The 18,933-nt window shown below is 42.5% G+C and overlaps 5 protein-coding genes across 7 annotated transcripts; 1 reads left to right on the top strand and 4 right to left on the bottom strand.

Moving 5' to 3' along the window:
- Window positions 1-327: 327 nt before the first annotated feature.
- On the bottom strand, window positions 328-3,184 carry LOC143339315 (sesquipedalian-1-like). The gene is made up of 4 exons (XM_076760485.1): window positions 3,109-3,184; window positions 2,606-2,716; window positions 1,838-2,141; window positions 328-958 (listed from the first exon to the last, which is right to left on the bottom strand). The coding sequence occupies exons 2-4, from the start codon at window positions 2,684-2,686 to the stop codon at window positions 525-527; spliced, it is 819 nt and encodes a 272-aa protein (XP_076616600.1). The 5' UTR covers window positions 2,687-2,716; window positions 3,109-3,184; the 3' UTR covers window positions 328-524.
- A 1,237-nt stretch (window positions 3,185-4,421) lies between these two features.
- LOC143338672 (uncharacterized) lies at window positions 4,422-7,510 on the bottom strand. The gene is made up of 3 exons (XM_076759245.1): window positions 7,266-7,510; window positions 6,533-6,723; window positions 4,422-6,397 (listed from the first exon to the last, which is right to left on the bottom strand). Exons 2-3 carry the CDS (start codon window positions 6,720-6,722, stop codon window positions 5,466-5,468), a joined length of 1,122 nt encoding a protein of 373 aa, XP_076615360.1. The 5' UTR covers window position 6,723; window positions 7,266-7,510; the 3' UTR covers window positions 4,422-5,465.
- Window positions 7,511-8,581: 1,071 nt separating this feature from the next.
- LOC143338675 (uncharacterized) lies at window positions 8,582-10,758 on the bottom strand. 3 transcript variants are annotated; one of them, XM_076759252.1, is made up of 3 exons: window positions 10,448-10,758; window positions 9,952-10,141; window positions 8,582-9,854 (listed from the first exon to the last, which is right to left on the bottom strand). In XM_076759252.1, the coding sequence occupies exons 2-3, from the start codon at window positions 10,139-10,141 to the stop codon at window positions 9,004-9,006; spliced, it is 1,041 nt and encodes a 346-aa protein (XP_076615367.1). In that variant the 5' UTR covers window positions 10,448-10,758; the 3' UTR covers window positions 8,582-9,003. The 3 variants fall into 3 exon arrangements, with proteins under 3 accessions (XP_076615367.1, XP_076615366.1, XP_076615365.1); XM_076759251.1 differs by having other exon boundaries at window positions 9,952-10,195; window positions 10,448-10,754; XM_076759250.1 differs by having other exon boundaries at window positions 9,952-10,260; window positions 10,448-10,729.
- A 220-nt stretch (window positions 10,759-10,978) lies between these two features.
- pkmyt1 (protein kinase, membrane associated tyrosine/threonine 1) lies at window positions 10,979-15,117 on the bottom strand. Its single transcript, XM_076759231.1, has 8 exons — window positions 14,998-15,117; window positions 13,765-14,181; window positions 13,139-13,376; window positions 12,770-13,049; window positions 12,566-12,672; window positions 12,301-12,473; window positions 11,946-12,166; window positions 10,979-11,707 (listed from the first exon to the last, which is right to left on the bottom strand). The coding sequence occupies exons 2-8, from the start codon at window positions 14,137-14,139 to the stop codon at window positions 11,359-11,361; spliced, it is 1,743 nt and encodes a 580-aa protein (XP_076615346.1). The 5' UTR covers window positions 14,140-14,181; window positions 14,998-15,117; the 3' UTR covers window positions 10,979-11,358.
- Window positions 15,118-15,180: 63 nt separating this feature from the next.
- On the top strand, window positions 15,181-18,655 carry LOC143338686 (elongin-B-like). Its single transcript, XM_076759263.1, has 4 exons — window positions 15,181-15,254; window positions 16,073-16,207; window positions 16,357-16,465; window positions 17,593-18,655. Exons 1-4 carry the CDS (start codon window positions 15,252-15,254, stop codon window positions 17,703-17,705), a joined length of 360 nt encoding a protein of 119 aa, XP_076615378.1. The 5' UTR covers window positions 15,181-15,251; the 3' UTR covers window positions 17,706-18,655.
- Window positions 18,656-18,933: the final 278 nt, after the last annotated feature.

The following is an 18,933-nucleotide window of genomic DNA, read 5'->3' on the forward strand; positions in this document are numbered from 1 at the left end:
GCATGGCAGTATATCTCAATGCTATCGGATTGACTGATTGGCTGGCAGGTGTGCAGAACCAGAGATGTATGCAGTTCTAAAATTAAGGCACCAGTATTAACCTTTTCATTCATATAAATATTTTACTGCAATATTACTACAGTTTGTTTGCTTTTGACCTGTTGCTCAACAAGTAGACTGGATGATAGAATAGAGCAGCTAAAGATAGCGGAGACGCAGATCAATTAGAAAGATCAGTTGGTGTGTGTGTGTGTGTGTGTGTGTGTGTGACCTTTTGTTCACATTAAGAAATCACTTCACTGTAATGAGGAGCAAAGGTCAACAGAGCAGGAGGCCATGTCATTTATTGACTCATACTATGTCATAATAAGTAAAATAGAAACAGGATGCTCTTGAACAAAATATATACATATATGAAATGAATCTCAGCAATTATTGTTAACATTCCTATTTACATCATATCTTTGGAATGCAGCCACAGTTATTGAAATTAGGGTTTAGACAGAGTGCATATTCCACATTTATCATCCAAAATCTATCAAGTTTTCTTCCTGAACAACTTGATTACCTCGTCCCCTCCTTGACCAATCAGCAATCAGTTCCTTCACCTCTCTTCCAAAATCTTCATGCAATTTACTAAATTCCTCCAAGTTGCCTAAACAGACCCCTGACCACTCCCCTAACGGAGCAGCGGGACCGTTAAGAGGCACCACGTTTGCACTCCTCTTGGGCCACAGTTTGGGTGATCTTTTACTTGCTGATTTGGATGAAAGGGTTGGAGCCTGAAGAATGTGACTGGAGCTCAAGCTGGGTCCTGCTCCCACACCTGGTGCGGGATACGCCGAGAGCGTTGAAGGTTGTGTGTTCAAGCAGGCTGCAGGATATCCCACTTCTGCTGTGTTGAAGTTTGGCATGGTGAACGGTTTGGCTGGTTCACTGGAGAACTCACCTAATGCATCTGAGGAACAGAGAAATACATAAATAAACGTCAACAGAGAGACCTTCCAGCAGGAGCCAGGGACCAAACAATGGATCCTAACATCAATGGACGACACACTGTACCACCTGAGCTGCAGTCACCCCTTTCAATGATGCTCCTTTCAAACCCAATCATGATACTATCAACTGAACCTGTTTATGAACCTGTTTTCCCAGTTTTCCCAGTCTTTTGTTGCTCCTGTCCCAACTTGTTTGAAAAGTGTCGCTGCATCAAATTCAGAATAGGAATATATTTATAAAACTCAATGAAGCTGACGCGGTAAAATACAGATATATTGTCTTTGTGCTGTTTTAAATTGAGTACATGTCAAAAAAGGATTAGCAAACTATCACATTCTATTTTATTTACAGCGTCCCAACTGGTCTGGGATCGAGTTTGAATGTTAAACATAAGGCCATTAATTAATCATGTTAATCACTGAATACCACAGTAAAAATGATGACAGATGCGCACAAACAAACATCTGCATTATATGTTCACTGTTTGCTGACTCATCATCAGAGAGGAGCTGAGTCTCATATGTATATACAGAAGATGGCAAAATACTATTTACAGCAGAATCAATGAACAGAACCACAAACTACGCCTTCAAAAACTATTAGAGCTGAATTAGATAAAGTCTAAACAATGAGATAACTACAAAACTGATTTCTTGTAGAGTGTCTGTACATACTGGCAGACAGTTGTTATTAGACTGTACTGTCTGCATACTGCTGCATGTACCATGATGTACATGGTGACAGTGATTCAATGCCTAACACAGCTGCCCTCTAGAACAAAGGCCGCTCTCTTTCACCCACAGATAAAAATAAACCACGCTCTCTCTCAGTCTCTCACCTCTGTACTTCTTCTCCAGGTCCATCACTAGCAGGGACAGGTAGTTGTGGTTGGCCGACAGCAGGGCTTTGATCCAGCTCTCCTGACTGGCCTGGTCCTCGGCGGCGAACTTGTACGTTCGCAGCCCCGGCTCGCTCCACACCAACGAGAAGGCGAACTGCTCCTCTGACTCACACAGCTGGACAGTGCAGCCCTCCAGAACAATCACTCCTGTCAGGTCCCGGTCCGCCTGCCGGTCCTTGTAGAAGAGGAGGTTTCCCTTCAGCACGCACCAGCGCTTCTGATAGGAAGTCTTTATCTCACCCTGTGGGTCAATTGAGCCATCTGTGGTTTACTGACAGTTAGAAACAGCTCAATTTCTCAATGTCTTACACAACTCGCGTGGTGAAATAAGCAGCCTACTGGGAGATTAAATGTATTCTATGAAATTAGTGATGCAAGCACAAAAAAGGGAAGTGGTATTTTCTTAACAAGTTTCTATGTGCTTTGAAATTCAAAATATCATCATAATAATGATATTTAGCATTCAAGCATTCAATTCAGCGTTAGCATTCGAGCTATTTTTTCTATTTCAGTTTGTGTACTTTTATTTGCGTGATTTTACTTAACTGTAGAGTTGTAATGTTTTAATATGTTCCACTACAAAGCTCTTTATAACCTGGTGCTGTACAAATAAAGTTTGTTTCAAACACTACAGACAACGCGGTTATTGCTGAGCGTTGTCAACTTCCTCTTGAATTTGAATAAAGTTTATTCAAAGGGTCTCACCTTCTTGTACAGGTATCCCTCTTTGTCTATTGGTGTGTTGCAGGATTCAAAATAGGAGACAATTTTTTCATCAAGCTTCATTTCAACATCGCAGGCTGCTCCGAACTGAACCTGAAACACAAAACGAACATTGCTCAGCCTTCTTCCTCATTTATGGCTGTTTGTGTGTTTCTGGCTGACTGATATTAACGAGCTGGACGTTTAACAGTTTAGCTCGTGCCTGTAGGCCAAATAAACGCACTTCCGTGTTGCTCCTAATCCCGAATTTAACCTTTTAAACAGGTGGTTTGTATTTTGTTGGAAACATGCCAAACTGACCGCCATTAATAACTCGCCAGCCGATTTTGAGGCGGCAGCTTATCACCGTCCGATAATACGATTAAACAAAAACCCCCCAAAACGACTCATCAATTTCACTTTGCATTTCTAACATGCCTCCTTAAACTTGAGAAATTTCCAGGCCAGATATGTTTCTCACTTCCACATGTCTCGTGTTTACTCACCTTTCTGAAAGTGTGTAAGTGTTTCAGTTTCCTCCTGTGGATGTGTGTCAATCACTTCCTGGTTGCGAAGGTGAGGGCAGCTCCACGTCAACAGCGCGTGAAAACAACTTCAGCTGTGGGCTCATTACATGAAACATTAACTCATATAAAATTAAGTCCAGATGAAAAATATTCAAGTTTCTGTTCATTAATTAACATCTAATTAACAGTTACTCACCTGTCGGACACGGTGCACTCTGACCTCCATGACTCCCAGAAACACCTGTCAGCTCTTATTTTAGTTAGTTTTGATCATTAATTACAAATGTCTTTGGAAATTTCCATGCAGGTCCTGCATTATTAGGTCATTTCATTTCATGTAGGGGCTCCTCGACTGCAGCTGGCCTCATCAATATGGCCCCGGGCTCCCGTCCTGCCCCATAGACACCACGCCTTTACTACATTAATATTAAATCTTCTTATCTGACGCACATTGAATTACACATATTCTTTACAGGTTATACTGTGAACACTTGCACATTATTATTATTATAAATGTCTATTGTAGATTCATGATTCTCAACTTCTGCAGCACTAGTTCTTTCTTTTTATTTCTCTTCCTGTTCGTTATGCATCAAAACACCAAGGCAAATTCCATGTATGTGAAAACCTACTAGGTTCATATTGTACTTTGTTCATATTGTGCTCACATGTTGTATCTTTCTAAAAAGGTATATATAAGCAAATGTGTTGACATTTGTTGCACTGTACCCGAGTTAAAGCTCATTTTCAGAGTACTGTCAGGTCATATAATGAAGCTGCCATGTGTACCATGTGCACTATACTTCACAAGTACTTGACAGGGTACAAACACAATGCACAGTGTGCCAGAGCTGGAGGGTGGTCAGTAAAACAACCTAGATATACTGTGCCTTCACGCTTCATCCAGTACTTGAAATGCCATTTATACAAGCACCTGTGGTTTCTCTGATGTAACTGTGTCAACCACTGTCTCAGTAAAATGCTGCTGACATGCATGTTTTTGGCTGTAGGGGTGTGCCAGTGGTGTGTATTGGTCATTCTGTGAAAATCCCTAACATGTGGTGTGTAAAGTCAAGAGGCTACATGTGATAATTTCTTACACGTTGGAGCCTTCTACTATTACTGAACCCGAATAACTCATCATGTAAAAAATCCACAGGGGGGTGCAGAGAGATCTTTATATCTTATCACTTTTTAATTGATGACACGATACACCTGCGACGACTTCAATGAGCCTTTGAGTGACGTTAACGAGTCCACTGAAGAAAAACCTGAAAGGTCAGTCACTGAGTCGTTTGTGGTGGTAATAATTTATTGCACCATTTTCCTAAATAATCTGCAATAAATATATCCAGCATTCAGCAAGCTTCAATCAGTCTGGAAAATCAGGCAATTTTAATGACAATCATGCTTTTTAAAAGGCTTCAATCACTGTCTTCAGCATTTACTTAACATGAGAGAATTCATTCTGTACATGACCAAAAGACATGTTACAAAAAATAAAACATCTTGAAATGTTTAAACCTGCTCTTCAGACCAACGTCAGCTCACTGGATATAAACCTGTTTAGCCCAAATTCAATACTGTTCTTTTAAAAAAAGAAAACATCCATATCTTAAAGTTTCCCTCCTATATTGTCAGACACGTTCCTGGTTATGTTATGCATTTTAATAGAATCAGACAACTGGAGGTAATGAACAAAATCCACAGTTTACTCATGTCCATCTTAAAAGAGCCGTACACTCTGACAGGTGTTCTCACTTACTCTGGCTAATCAGACCTCTGCTTAAGTGGACCACACAAAACTCTGCACTAATAAACATAATGGAGGTGTAATCTGATGCACAGGTGCAACAGGAGAGTGAGGGAGACGCACAAAGTCCTAACAGGACATCTAATGTGCTAAAATAACTGAAATCACCTGTATGAATGTTCCATGGATGTGCAGGACTGTTGAAGCACATTTCTTTCTTATATTCTTTTGCTAACATAACTAAGCTAATCTTGTTAGCCAAAAACAGTATTAGATAGATATCAGTTCATGTACTGATACTATACCTTTATATTAGTTGGTCTCTATCTGTAAAGCTTTGGCCTCTTTGGTGAAGTGATTACCTTCCACAGCCCTGTTCCATCAGGATCAGAGGGACAAAAAGACGAGCATAAGTAACACAAGTGGCTCCTGGTAACACTGAGCTCTTCCTTTAAGTTCTTTAGCAGCTGTTTCTCACGACTATTTCTCAAACTAAGGGCACAGACCAAAAATGATCCTTCACAGATTCCTCACAAAGTAAGTGTGCTGAATTTGCTCATTTGCAGTAAGTCCAGTATCCGAATCACTGCTGCTGCTCCCTCCACACTTGCTGTAACTGTAAAATCTCTCCGATGTGGATCTTCTGGTGTCTTTTCAGATTCTCCCCCCGACTGAAGCTCTTTCCACACTGGTTGCAGTAATACGGTTTCTCCCCTGTGTGGACCCTCTTGTGTTTCTTCAGGTCTCCGGCCTGGCTAAAACGTCTCCCACACTGTATGCAGCCATACGGCTTCTCCCCTGTATGACAACGCTGGTGGATTCTCAAGTTCCCGACCCGGCTGAACGTCTTTCCGCATACGACGCACGAGTGTGGGTCATCTCTCCTGAAGTGCTCCATCCTGATTTTTCTCCCGTCAAACGCAGCCCTGTTGGTTTTTACAAATGCATGTCTCCTAGATACGGCGTGGTTCGAGTGGACAAAGACAAGTCCGCAAGGTTCAGCGCTCACTTGTGACCTGTGCGTCTCAGCAGAGCTGTAACGAGACGAGTTGCAGCTTAAATCCACACAACCGCTATACTGTTCCTGAAGACATGGTGGTACTGACGTTGTGCAGTCTGTTCGTTCTGGCTCTCCTTTGATAACCGCAAAGTTTACCCCGACTGAGGTGCTGGAGTGAGAGGCGCATGCATCATTGGATGTGACAGCACTGTTTGGACTGTGTGATGTGTGGACTGTCACTGCCTCCTCAATGATGTGTACCACCTCCTCTGATTGTGCTTTGCAATGTTCTGCTGCTTGTGCCACGCTGCACTCAGCTTGTGAATCCGTGTTATTGTAATCCTCCTGTTGTTTGGATTCCTGCTTCACGTCACGGTCGGGTTGGTGGCTGCTTACCAGGTCTTGCTCTGTTGCAGGGAGTTCTGTGATCTGCCTCGAAGCGAGCCCCAAATCCTGCTCTTCATTCTGTGTGTCTTCTTCTTCTTCAGGTAACGGGCTACTTGTAGGTACAACATCTGTAAGACCAAAAAGAAAAAAGTGTTACACATTAAATTACAAAGTAACTCATGAATAACACTTCAACTTGCACAAGACAGTAACATCTACAGTGATACAGTCAAGGGCCGCAGTAAATGACCCTTGTTACCCACCTATACTGGCTCTCATCATCTTGCCACGAAGCTCCTGCAGCCTCCTCTTCAGACTCTCGTTCTCTCTCTGTGTTCTGGCAGTTTTCTCCTGGTACTCTGACACCGTCTCCTTCACCACCTCCAGAACCTCCTGCACCGCCTCAGTCAGGAGCTTGGCCACACGAGTGTTCAAACGTTCCAGTTTAGACATCCTGAAATAAAACGTCACCTGAGAGTAAGAAATGACTGTGGACAGTTTATAGGGACAAATAAAGTCAGTTGTTTGATATATGTCCATTCATCAGCAGACTACAGGCCCCTTTTGGAGGCCCAGAAACTGTTCCTAAACATAAACTAGTTACATCCTGTAGTATTATGTTAATAGTTGAGACGTTCAATATAAACAAATAAGTTAAACTTAATAGGGAACTTTTGTTGTGGGTAGAGCCCTGTTTTGCCTAAACTTTTAAGTCTTTTTTACATAGTTTGGTTTGATATTAAGGTGGTGTCGTCAATCCTGGGAGATTCTGCAGATAATTTCCAATAAGGCTGAACATCACTCGTAGTGAAATGTTTACTACATGAAACAGACACTGGTCAATGATGACAATGTTGTATTCAACATTAAGCGTATATAATAGTTCACGGTTAATTTGATGCTCATTTAAAAGCAAACATATTTCAAACACGTAATTAATGACCATAGTTAAGATAATGTCAGTTCCCTTGCTGGGCGTGTTAAGAACTGCTGTACCTGCAAGTTGAAGTAAGCGAATATTGTGTACTGTGGATAGCTAACGTTAGCTACTTTAGCTAACTCCGTCCGGTGTCGTGTTCCCTTTAAATATGTAAAAAACTCGCCATGCGGCTCCTGAGTTAGCGAGACGTTTACTCTGAATTGATTTTCAGCCAGCTGGTTGAAAAATAAAAGCTGCAAATACTATTGCTAAGCACAAATCCGGCACGATATTACGCCGCTCAACACCCGGAAGCAGAACTAAGTCACGTCCGCTGTGCTGTGTTTTTTCAAAATAAAAGTCTGAGTTGAAAGCCATAATTTGTACATCCAGGTCTCATATTAATTATTCTTTATTCATTTGGCGTGTGACCTTGAGCAGGAAACGTTATCTCATAGGAATTCGTTTGAACATATTTCATTGTGGATATAAAGAATAATAAAATTTAAACTGTGATAGGTAGTGGGACACTTCTGTATCATTCACTTGTAAGCAACTTAAAGAACATACATGATATTCCCATACCAGCACATTAAGCCACACAGATATACAGAAACATAAAGGATTGGCAGCTTGTGGCAGTGTGTCCTGCAGCTTGCCTATGTGAAAGTCTAAAAAAAAATCTATGAAGTAGGACAGTCCTTTAAACCCAGTATCAAGCTTAAACCTCTTATATCTGGTTGGGACGGGAAGTAGTTGCTGGGAATTATGGAATTGGGAAAGACCTTCAAAGAGTTAGGAGGGATGTTTCATCATGAAAAGTAATGTAATGAGGTGCTGTAATATTATATACGATGGATGCATGGTGTTGGTTCAGTGCTCTGCTAGCATTACACTGAAGGTAAAAATAAAAACCTCTGACAGGCTAAACTGTACTTCTGTACGTCGCTGCTGCAATTTTGCAGCCTCAAAGGCCAATTTAGTGTTTGGAGTTGAGCTTCTGGTCTTCCAGCTGTGAGGACTCATCTGGTTTCTGTGCAGTTCACATAAAACTTTAGAGGGACTCCAAATCTTGTAATGCTTCACTCTGTCTCAGCTGAGCCTGTATTAATTGTAGATGTCTTTTTTATATGTGCACAGACTTACACACTATCCATGCTGACATGGATTCTCTAAAGACAAATTTACTGTTAATTACATCACTGCCTCTCACCAGACTGCAATTCATTTCATCACTGATAACTAATTTGTCAAGATCGCCTTTTAAACCACACTGGGACAGTTCAGTGTTTGCCAAAGCCCTGACTCACACTGTGAAGTTTCATTTTTGCTGTGGTGATTCAGACAGGATCACTGTGACGGGATCTTGTAGGCAACACAGACCACTTTACCGTAAAGAAGCACCAAATGCATTTATTTGATTGTGAAATGATGGAGGTCCACACAAGAACTTCTGCATCAAGTAAACAAATCTCAACACATCTCACAAACGACAGTACAGCGGGAATCATTGGACTGTGCTTCACACTTGAAAGATGACATGTGCTCTACAATGAGCTTCCTGTTTCGATAAAAGAAGGCACCATTACTTTTCCACTCTTGAAGTTACACCATTATCTACATAAGACAGCAATACGCTCAACTGACCTCCACATAAATGCTCATAGAGAATGACTTATTTCTATTTGTAGAGGCGAGGGCCGTTCAGTTGGCTGCAACCTGCTACCTCACCGTTAGATGCCACTAAATCCTACACACCGGTCCTTTAAATATTTCCGTTAGCCCAGTAGCATCAGCTGATCTCCACCAGCAGCCTCACAGATGGGTTTGCTGGTGTTTCTTCATGTTACTCGAGTGACTAAAACTTTTGCCGCAGTGACTGCAGCCGAACGGCTTCTCTCCCGTGTGGTAGCGCAGGTGCACTGTCAGGTAGCCCGACTGACTGAACCTCTTCCCGCACACCGAGCAGCAGTACGGCTTCTCCCCTGTGTGCACCCTGCTGTGCTTCTTGTAGTCGCCCGCATGTCTGAAGGTGCGGCCGCAGAGCGAGCAGCTGTAGTGTTTTCGGACGTTTCTCTGGAACGCTTTAGAGGCTGAACCAGCCGCTGTCGTTTGAGTGGTGTGTTGTTTTTCTGTACTGCCAAATCTCTGAGATAGTGGCTCTTCTAAGCCATTTTGGTCCAGGCTGAAGACAACGCCTGACTGTCTGTAGGGTCCTGAATTGACTTGAGGATGTTCCAGGGTTAGTCTGTGTGAGGAGGGAATGCTTGGATCAGCATCATCATAGAGGTGATTTGTGGTGTACACGGCGTCTTCATCTGATGTAGGCTCTACCTTCATTTTCGGATCACTTTCAGAGATTGTGGCTGCAGCGACAACACGGTTTGAAATTGGTGCCGACAATCCATTATCAGTCTCTGTCTTAACAGTTCTTTGATTGTTCAAGTTACCGCCACCGAAATGTGGTGCCGCCACAGTTCTGGGGGAGAGACAGGGGGTGGCTAATGATGAGATGGATGCGTCACAATCAAGGTCTTCAAATGAATATGAGGGACAAATCGCTGCGATGTCCTTATCAGAGGGGATGAGTTCAATGTCCTCCTCCAGCTCTTCTTTCTGTTTCTGATCCATGAGATGCAGCTCAGGGGAAATCTGGGGCACAGTTCCTGCACAACAAACAAAGGTGACAAAGCACAGAAAAAGACATTTTTATCAAACAGTCCCAACATTTCTGGACAACACTTCAGCACTGCCATGTCTTACCATTGCCTTCCAGTTTGAACTTATCCTGCAGCTCCTGCAGCCTCCTCTTCAGACTCTGGTTCTCCCTCTGTGTTCTGGCAGTTTTCTCCTGGTACTCTGACACAGTCTCTTTCACCACCTCCAGAACCTCCTGCACAGCTTTACACAGCAGCTTTTCCACTCGGGCGTTCAGGCGCTCGATTTTGGACATCTTCATAGATTGATGGATAGGAGGTATTGATCACTGTGCTCGCTTCATGGACGTCTGCAGGAGCAACATGCTGTCGACCATTATGATGACCTGAGTTTGCCCTCACAGATCTATACCCACTAGCAAATGATGATTAACTATTATTTATTGCAGATATGACTGCACAAATACAGATTATCTCAACAACATACCGACGGATTTGAACAAAACAAACACTATTTCACCTTTAAACAGGCTAAAACAGACGGGCTCCTCAGTATTATAATAGTTTTATTACCAGTTTTAACAAAAGGAAGAGCAGCATACCTTGACTCCAACCTGATACCGTCAAATACTGTCGCAGTCTGTGATGAATCCCGGATTATCTGATAGTGATCCACATGAAAACCCTCATTGTTTACAATATTCACACTTGTACAGAGACTCGATACTGGGTTGGGATTCCCATCTCAGATCATGTCAGACCAGGACTCCGTTTGGCATCTATTGATATAGCTCTTCTCGAGGATAAACGAGGCCACAAATGGTTTGGCAAATAAATATCACCATAAACGTGGGTATTGTGCGCACGAACCATGACCACCCACATCACCATCTCCTTCCTGGGTTTTACAGACGGCTGGCATCCAGCGGGAGGTGCGTTGCTGCCATCTGCTGGTGAGGACGCAAACTACCGTAAACACCCAGTCAGACTAATCTTTTTGTGGTTTATATCCCGCACAGTCTGATTTAGTGAAAATAGCATTTTCGAAAGATTTCTCCTGCAACAATGGACCATCATCATCTCCACCATCCATCCTTAAAAGTCTCTGACAGTAAAAACACATTCCACAAGTCGAGATTCTCTTTCCCTCCTCCTTTTATTTCCCTTTGTAACTCGTGAGGTGACTCAGATTACAGCAAGCTAATGATAACTTATTCAACAACACATCACGACTTTTCATCATTTCATCAGTCATTTCAGCAACAGATTGCATTTACACAAACAAAAAAAGTGCTTGAAAAAGATGTAAAGATGGATACCATATTCAACCATTTCACCGCAATTAATCTTTTTTTTTCTTCAAATACAAGAAGCAGCTGTGAGACTGTTACAAGATGGCGAAAGCTGTTCATACAAACTAAGTAGTGAAGTTACATTCTCATAAAGGTCCTTTTCACCGGACATTTTAAAGTGTAATAACGCAGCTCCTGAATGTAAACTGGCAGTAATGTGCTCATGGAGTTGTTTCCTCAAACAGACTGAGCAGGTTCTTTGGTTCAAAGTTGGGTCGGGGTAAAGACTCCTCCGCTCGGATGAAGCTGCGACCACGTCGCTGCGAGGACTTGGCGGGTGAAGAATATAGGCTGCATGTGGAGTTTTCTGTGTGCATGGGGCTCGCACTGGGTGTCACTGTGTGGCAGGAACCATTTGAGTAGATGGTGGAGGGGGTGTGTGCTAAGTTACAGGAGGACCAATCACCCAGATCTGAGTGAGTGGGTGTGTGTTGAGGACTTCGATGACTGTGTGTCTGTGAACCTGGGAGAGGAGTGGATGTGCTTTCCACAGAAAATCTGGATTTGACCCTGTGGAGGAAATGTAAAACATCAAGCAGGGGATTTGACAGAAATAGGAAATTCAGCTCAAGGCAAACGAAGTGTCCCAGCAGCCATTTCTTTACGTTGCTGGATATTCATACAAGAAAGACATTTCTAAGACATAAAATGAAGTTGTGAATCAGTTACAATTCTTATATACTGAAGTGACTTAGAGTAAGAAGATCTCTTTGTGCCTTCAGAGTTAAGAGAGACAATGAATCTCTACCTGTTCAAGAAAGTGGGGGAGAGCTCTGGGTCTGTGGGCTCCAACAGAAACACTGCATCATCCTCTGGGCTATCTGAGTCGGCATGCATGGCGCTGAGAGGCAGGGTTAAATCCCTGTCCCAGCTATCTTTTGGAGGAGTGCAGGGCGCTGGCTTGGTCCAATGAGGGAGAGAGGACAAGTGAAGGGAAGACAAGAGTCTACACCCAAAGCACACGAACAGCTACAAGAAAAAGACCAGAAAAATATAAAAACGTTGCGTCCAAGCATTACATTTTCATTGTACTTGTACACATTTAATGATTTAAAACCAATCCCCAAACAATGATTAAAAGGTTTATTAGACACATTCATTACCTGACAGAGGGCGACCAGTTTCAGTGCGCTCTCTGCAACCAATAGATAGATGCGCCTTTTCCACCGGTGTTTCCAAACAGAGGGGAGTGCGAGAAGCTCAGAGACTGTCGGCCTCTCAGATGGTTCTGGGGCCAGCATCTTCCGCAGTACTGTCTGAAGCTCAGCTGACAGGCCTGTAAACACAGATGGAAACAGTACAAACACAAGTCATCTGGATAAAGATAATAAGACCATCTATACGGACTGGAAAGGAAGTGGATCTTACTGCTGGTAAACTCTGAGGGAAGGCAGCCTTGTCTGAGCTGTTGCCAGCCCTCTCCACCATTTGGAACCTCAATATTACAGGCAAGCTCCAGAATAGAAACACCCAAACTAAATGAAAAGGATTCAACAATATTTAGGCTTTAATATAAGTCAGATCAATTCGTTACATATTTTGAACATCATTTCATTTTCTCATTTATGGTACCTGAAAACATCTGCAGCAGGTCCATACTCCCCATGGAGCAGCTCAGGGGCCATGTACCTGGGATCTCCCTCCTGGCCATCCTCTTTCACTTTTCCCTCTACAGGCTCTGTACTCTTTTGTTTGAGCTCAAGCAACAGCCCGAAGTCTCCAAGCTTGAGACGTCCAGACTCAGTCATAAGGACGTTAGCAGGCTTGAGGTCCAGATGCACAAAACCATGAGAGTGTAAGTGTTGTAGTGCTGAGAGGAGGTCGCACAGGTAGGCCCATGCTGCAGACTCATCTGGATTCAAAAACGAAAGCCAAGTTAGTATGAAGCAGCAAAATATCATGGTTAATCTGAATAGATTTCATCATCTCTTTAAGACAGACCTGGGCCTGGAGGCTGGTTCTCAGCATGGAGCAGCAAGCTGGTGCTACACAGCTCTGTCTGAATGTATAGTCGGCCACACTCCTCCCAGGCTGCCACAAAATGCAGGAGGTGAGGATGAGGACACAGGCGCTCATGATTCCTGGCTTCCCTCACGCTCCGGTTCCTCTCACTGCTGCCCCTGAAGCGATGAGCGGAGCGCTTGACTGCATATTGGTGGCCGTCCCGGTTGCTTTGTACCTGCAAAAATACAGAAAATGCAGAGGTCTTGTCTTCTGTTGGGGAATCTCCAAAAGATATTCCTGGTCAGTGAGAATTATGGTTTACTGAGATATCTAAATTTGTACGGTGAGCTTCCCCATTATGAAATCAGAACACAGATGTTCACAGTCAAGTTTTTTTTTTTACAGAAACACAAGAAAAGGAAGGAAGAGATAAGAGGCACTGCCTATTAGTTTGCCATATATTTTCGAATTAGATCCAATTTCCGATGTTCATATTAGAGACTCCCAACACAGTCCCTTATGTAGCTCTGATTTTAAGTGCCTTAAACTTGAGAAAAATTTAGTATATGTATTATTTCACTTTCATCCAGTTTTTTAAAATGCATTTTTTTTTTCTTGCTCACCTTGTACACCTCTCCGAAAGATCCTCTTCCCAGCAGGCCCAAATTCGTGAAACACTGATTAAAATAGGACTGCTTTTTGCCTGGATCGTATATAGAATTTGGAGGGGGAGACTTACTAAGGGAACAAGACAGGGGTGTCCAGGGGGACGGATGCTGGGGGAACACCCTGCTGAGAGGGGGACATCCCTTGGAAGGTGGCAGTGGGGGCAGAGAATGTGAGTGCCTGGCAGGCGAAGAGTAAGATGTGCTGGACGCAGACGACGAGGAAAAAGGGAGACGGCGCTTTTTGAGGGAGAAGGACTGCTCTGCGTGGGAGAAGTGGGTCGGAAGGGGGAGAGAGACCCTGGACACTGTGGTTTCTACTGCCACTGACATCGTGTAAGGACTTCTTCAGTTTCTTTCTTTGAAGACAGTGACCTGCAACAATGAAAAGAAAACTTTAAAACACAAGCAATCTTGGCTGACGGGTAATATGGATGTACCATTTTTGCACTGCTTTTGCCCATTAAATGTGGCTTTTTTTACTGATGGCCAGAACCTTGCTGATCTAAAACTTTGGAGAACCAATCTCTCATCTGCCACAGAACAAAAGCAAAGACTGAATATTTAAATGTTACCCTGAAACATAAACACTTAAACTCTGACATACAATATAAACTAAATAATCTGACTTGCCAATAGACAATGCAAATCTGTTCAGGCACAAAAAATATCTGTGTTACTAGAGTTAGTAAAATTAACCCAATCTCGGTGGAGAATCTCTTCTCCATCTTGGTCACACTTTCTCACGATTAGCAAAATCTGAGATCCTGAACATCCTGCTCGACAGGTTGTCTGATATCAGTATCGATCAGATTGAACAGACCTGCTGAATGTCACGTTACTGTAACGTTAGCAAGGTCCACTGAGTAAACCCTCGACAACTCTAATAACGTCAGTCTTCAACTGTAATATTTACTTCAGTTAACACAACTTAGTTAAAATAACTGTTGCTAGCGTTAACATAATTCCAGGCAGTATGTTAGCATTGTTCATTCTTTGCCGTCACTGACAAATGTCACCTTACATAAAACACATTTTGGCTAACATTAACCAGGTTAAGGGCGGACCCAGCCGACGAAAACAACAACATAACCTAACGTAGCTAGCTAGCTAATTCAAAGTCAAATGTAACGTGCTGTAACTGACAGTTCGGAAATAAGTAAAGTACAATTAAGTAACATTATCACGTACCATAATCCAGTTTTAACGTCTTCAAAGCAGTGGGGTTTGGATAACCGCTGTATCCAAATCAAACTGCGCGTACACCCCTCAAGCATTTAACTACCTCGCGCCAAATTCTGAAAATTATACGCAGTATTCCGTAGCTGCCTTCCGTGAATACTGAGTGCTCATCTGAATTGCGCAATATCCGTACGCGGTGCAGTCTGGGGTTCTGCTGCACAACACAGGGCTGGCGCAACTGGCTAGCTAGCTGACCACTTGAAATGGTAACTTTATTATTATCAATCGTTTTGTCAGATTTCTGTCTAGATAGAGGCACTGAATTAACGTTTAACTCGTTGTTAAAAAGCAGAAGCGCTGTAATGACCAACGATACTGTCGGGTGTAGAAATGTTAATTTCAGTGTTGTTTTTGCTAACCAGCTAACGCTAAGTTTGCTATGCTAGCTTCGCCTTCTACAGCGAGAGGTGTAGCTAGCGAGGTAACTTATCTTTGCTTGGCTAACCTTGGAAGTGATGTAGCTAACGTTAGCCAGCTAAACCAGTTTGGGAAGTCTGATCTGCTGAATGTGTAATGCCACTGTCAGACCTACACGGTCTATTAATTTAACTGACAGGCCTAATTTTGGCTCAGAACTCTGAAGGCTGTCTCGTGTTGGCTAACTTCACGTTAGCTTAAATGTACGTCTGCTTGCCACTGCTCACTGTTGTTGCTAGCTTATGAATCAATGACATGTCAGCAGTGTTAGTGAATTCTTCTGTATTCGGTTAAAAGACTTACCTGACACATTGGCGAAACAACCACCTATGACGTGCTTACATTTCCTTGAAAGGATTCCCTAACAATAGTCCTTTGTAAGGTGTTTGAAACAGGTGCCAGATGGACACCTATAAATGACTTAAATGGCCTACTAAGATGTGTTGTCAAATGTAGAGGTTCTTGCCATTTAACCTGGTTATGAATTACCTGAGCCACAGATCCCATTCTCAATTGAGAACAACACTTCAGGACAAAACTAATCATGTTGGCTTTTGGACACAGTTTTATTTAACATGTCATTAATTCCATGCCCACTTTCCATCAGGACGTGTTCTTAATGATCCGGCGTCACAAGACCACAATCTTCACAGATGCCAAGGAGTCCACCACTGTCTATGAGCTGAAGCGCATCGTTGAAGGAATTCTTAAGAGAACACCTGAAGACCAGAGGCTCTACAAAGTGAGTTTACAGCCAGTTATTCCAGTGGTGCCTCATTAAGTCTGTTAAATGCATGCTGAAATTTACTGAAGCATTCCTATTGGCACGTAACTTGTCTTTCCTCGGAGTAACTAAAATATTCTGTGTCATTTTCTTCTTTCGTTTCACAGGATGACCAGTTGCTAGAGGACAGCAAAACTCTGGGTGACTGTGGCTTCACCAACCAGACTGCCAGACCTCAAGCCCCAGCTACAGTTGGTCTGGCCTTCCGCATTAATGGTATGTTCAGGTTATGTTATTTGTGTGTTTCTAGGATCAGGGATATTTTGTATTTTTCGTTAAATGAGGTGGTTTTCAGGAAAACAAAAGTATGTCCCGTCTTTCTGCTTCCTTTCAACTTTTTTCTGCCTTTCTCAATGTGGAATTATTCCATCTTGGTTTGGACTTACTTGGTTACTTAAATTGTTGAATGTTGGTAATTATTTGCAAGATTGATTGCAACTGTTTGCACTCTGTGCTGGTTAATCTGTATCAGTCTCATTAAGCCCCTAATGATCTGTATTTGGGTGCTGTGGCAGTAATTATGTCAGTGGATTACTGTGATTATCAACTACTGTAACTCTGAATTCTCTGGCACTGTTAAATACCAGTCTATGGTGTTCAGTGCTGTCTAAGATGTATTTTTAGATTAAATAATGCAATTTTACTCCGTTACACTCATCTCATCTCAGTGTGCCTTGTCTACTTCTGTCAGTGATTTTCTGACATGTTGAACACTTTTAATTAACTTTCTGGCTGTGCAACTTTTTGGTAAAGGTCTTTATTAATAATAATAATAATAAGACTTAATTTGTTTAGTGCCTTTCATACAAGAAATGCAGCTCAAACTGCTTTACAACAAAGACATTACATTTGCCAAGTGCTTCACGTAAAAAGAGAGAATGCATAACATAAGATCAGGTCTCCACCTAAACTCAATCATTGTCATAGTGCATCTAAATTAGTCTTTTGGTTTCTTTAATCTGCATTGCATTTGTGTGTGGCCTGAAGTCATGGCTATGTCGCCTGTACTGTAATTTCCCTTTACATGAATGTACATGAAATTACAAGGCATAAGACAACAGTTGACAAAGAAGGTGAATACGGCCCATTTTAAATTTGATGTGAGCCTGAGACAAATCTCTAGAAATTAAATTTGAATTGAACTTCAAGTCATGTGTGAATGTAGTTGAAATATGATTCACTGTCATTTTTACAAGTGCATTAACCAGAGTAGTTCTTCCTTTCAAGCTTTGGAATATCCACTGACTTGCCACAGTTAGCGCTCACTGCAGCAACCTTATGACATGACTGATGTAGCCACATGCCGACAGAGCTAATGTTTCCTTGTCTCCCCTGCCCTGCAGATGAGATGTTCGAACAGCTGCACATCGAGGCCTTCTCCAGCCCCCCAGAACTCCCTGATGTGATGAAACCTCAGGACTCTGGTAGCACTGCCAACGAACAGGCTGTGCAGTGATGACAGGGAGAGGAAACGAGCAATGGAGAGAAGGGTGGAAGTGGGTGTGTGTGTGTGTGTGTGTGGATTAATTGCAGTGGAGAAGTAGCGGGGTGGAGGATATGTAATGTAATTTCAGTTGAGGGATTGGGACGTTGTCGGTAACCAAGCCTACCCATGTTACCTTCATGCTATCATCCTAGCATCCCCCCGGTTTGCTTCACAAGTCACTTTTTTTTTTTTTTTAACCCATCATGATTTCCACATCACATGCAGTCCTGCCCCTTGACTTTGCTCTTAAGCACCAACTGGCTCAAACTTTTTGTGTGAGGAAGTTGGTATGGAAAGTATGATTGTGTGTGTGTGTGTGTGTGTGTGTGTGAGAGAGAGAGAGAGAGTGTGAGTTATTATAATTATTATCATTAATATTTTGGAAAAGGTGAAAAAGTAGTTGTGTGTCACATTGCTCTAGAAGTAACATGCTTAGGAAAGGAGTCCGGTGTCTCGGCAAACTGCATGAACAGGTTCAAAACAAAGACTTTATTTTCACAGAAACAGATAAACCCTCACCTGATAAGTTTCCTTGGTCTGATTCTCTCAGTTTTGTTGTACATTTCTGATTTGATTTCATACCAGGAAAGAAAGTCTTTATAATAATTATGTTTAGCTTTTTCTTGTCATTTTGTTTTTTCAGTGTGTTTCACTTGTCACTTCGTTGTTGTTTGTTTCATGCACTGAGACCAGAGGCAGGTACCTCTTTGACAACAGAGGGACGTTTTTGGTCAAAGGACATTCAGCCTGTGGCATGCAGTATGCACAGGAGGAGAATTTTCCCGCGATAAAACTTATGCTTTGAAAATACATACATCACCACATCACCAACATCAATGTGGCAACTTCCCCTAATCACACAAACATAGCCTGTAACTGTGAGCTTGCTTGATTAAAAGTTTTTCCTGTTTTGTTTTTTACACTGCTGGCTGACTTTTATTAACAGAGGTTTGTACCAACATTTAATGAGGATAACAGCATTCGGTGTTAAAGAAGCTGGGCAGGGCTGGAGCTAAGACAGGCCTTTTACACAGCAGACGTTCTGGCTTGTCGTAGGAAAACCACAGATGCTCCTAATAACATTTACAGTGGCTCTGTTGTGTTCAAGTGTCCCAATGAGGGCGGACAGTGAGTCAGCGTGTTCAGTGAAACCCTGAACCCAAAGCAGCTCAATCAAATTCAGCCATTGTTCATTTCA

This window comes from Chaetodon auriga, chromosome 20 (assembly GCF_051107435.1).
Source record: "Chaetodon auriga isolate fChaAug3 chromosome 20, fChaAug3.hap1, whole genome shotgun sequence".
NCBI classification, from domain to species: Eukaryota; Metazoa; Chordata; class Actinopteri; order Chaetodontiformes; family Chaetodontidae; genus Chaetodon; species Chaetodon auriga.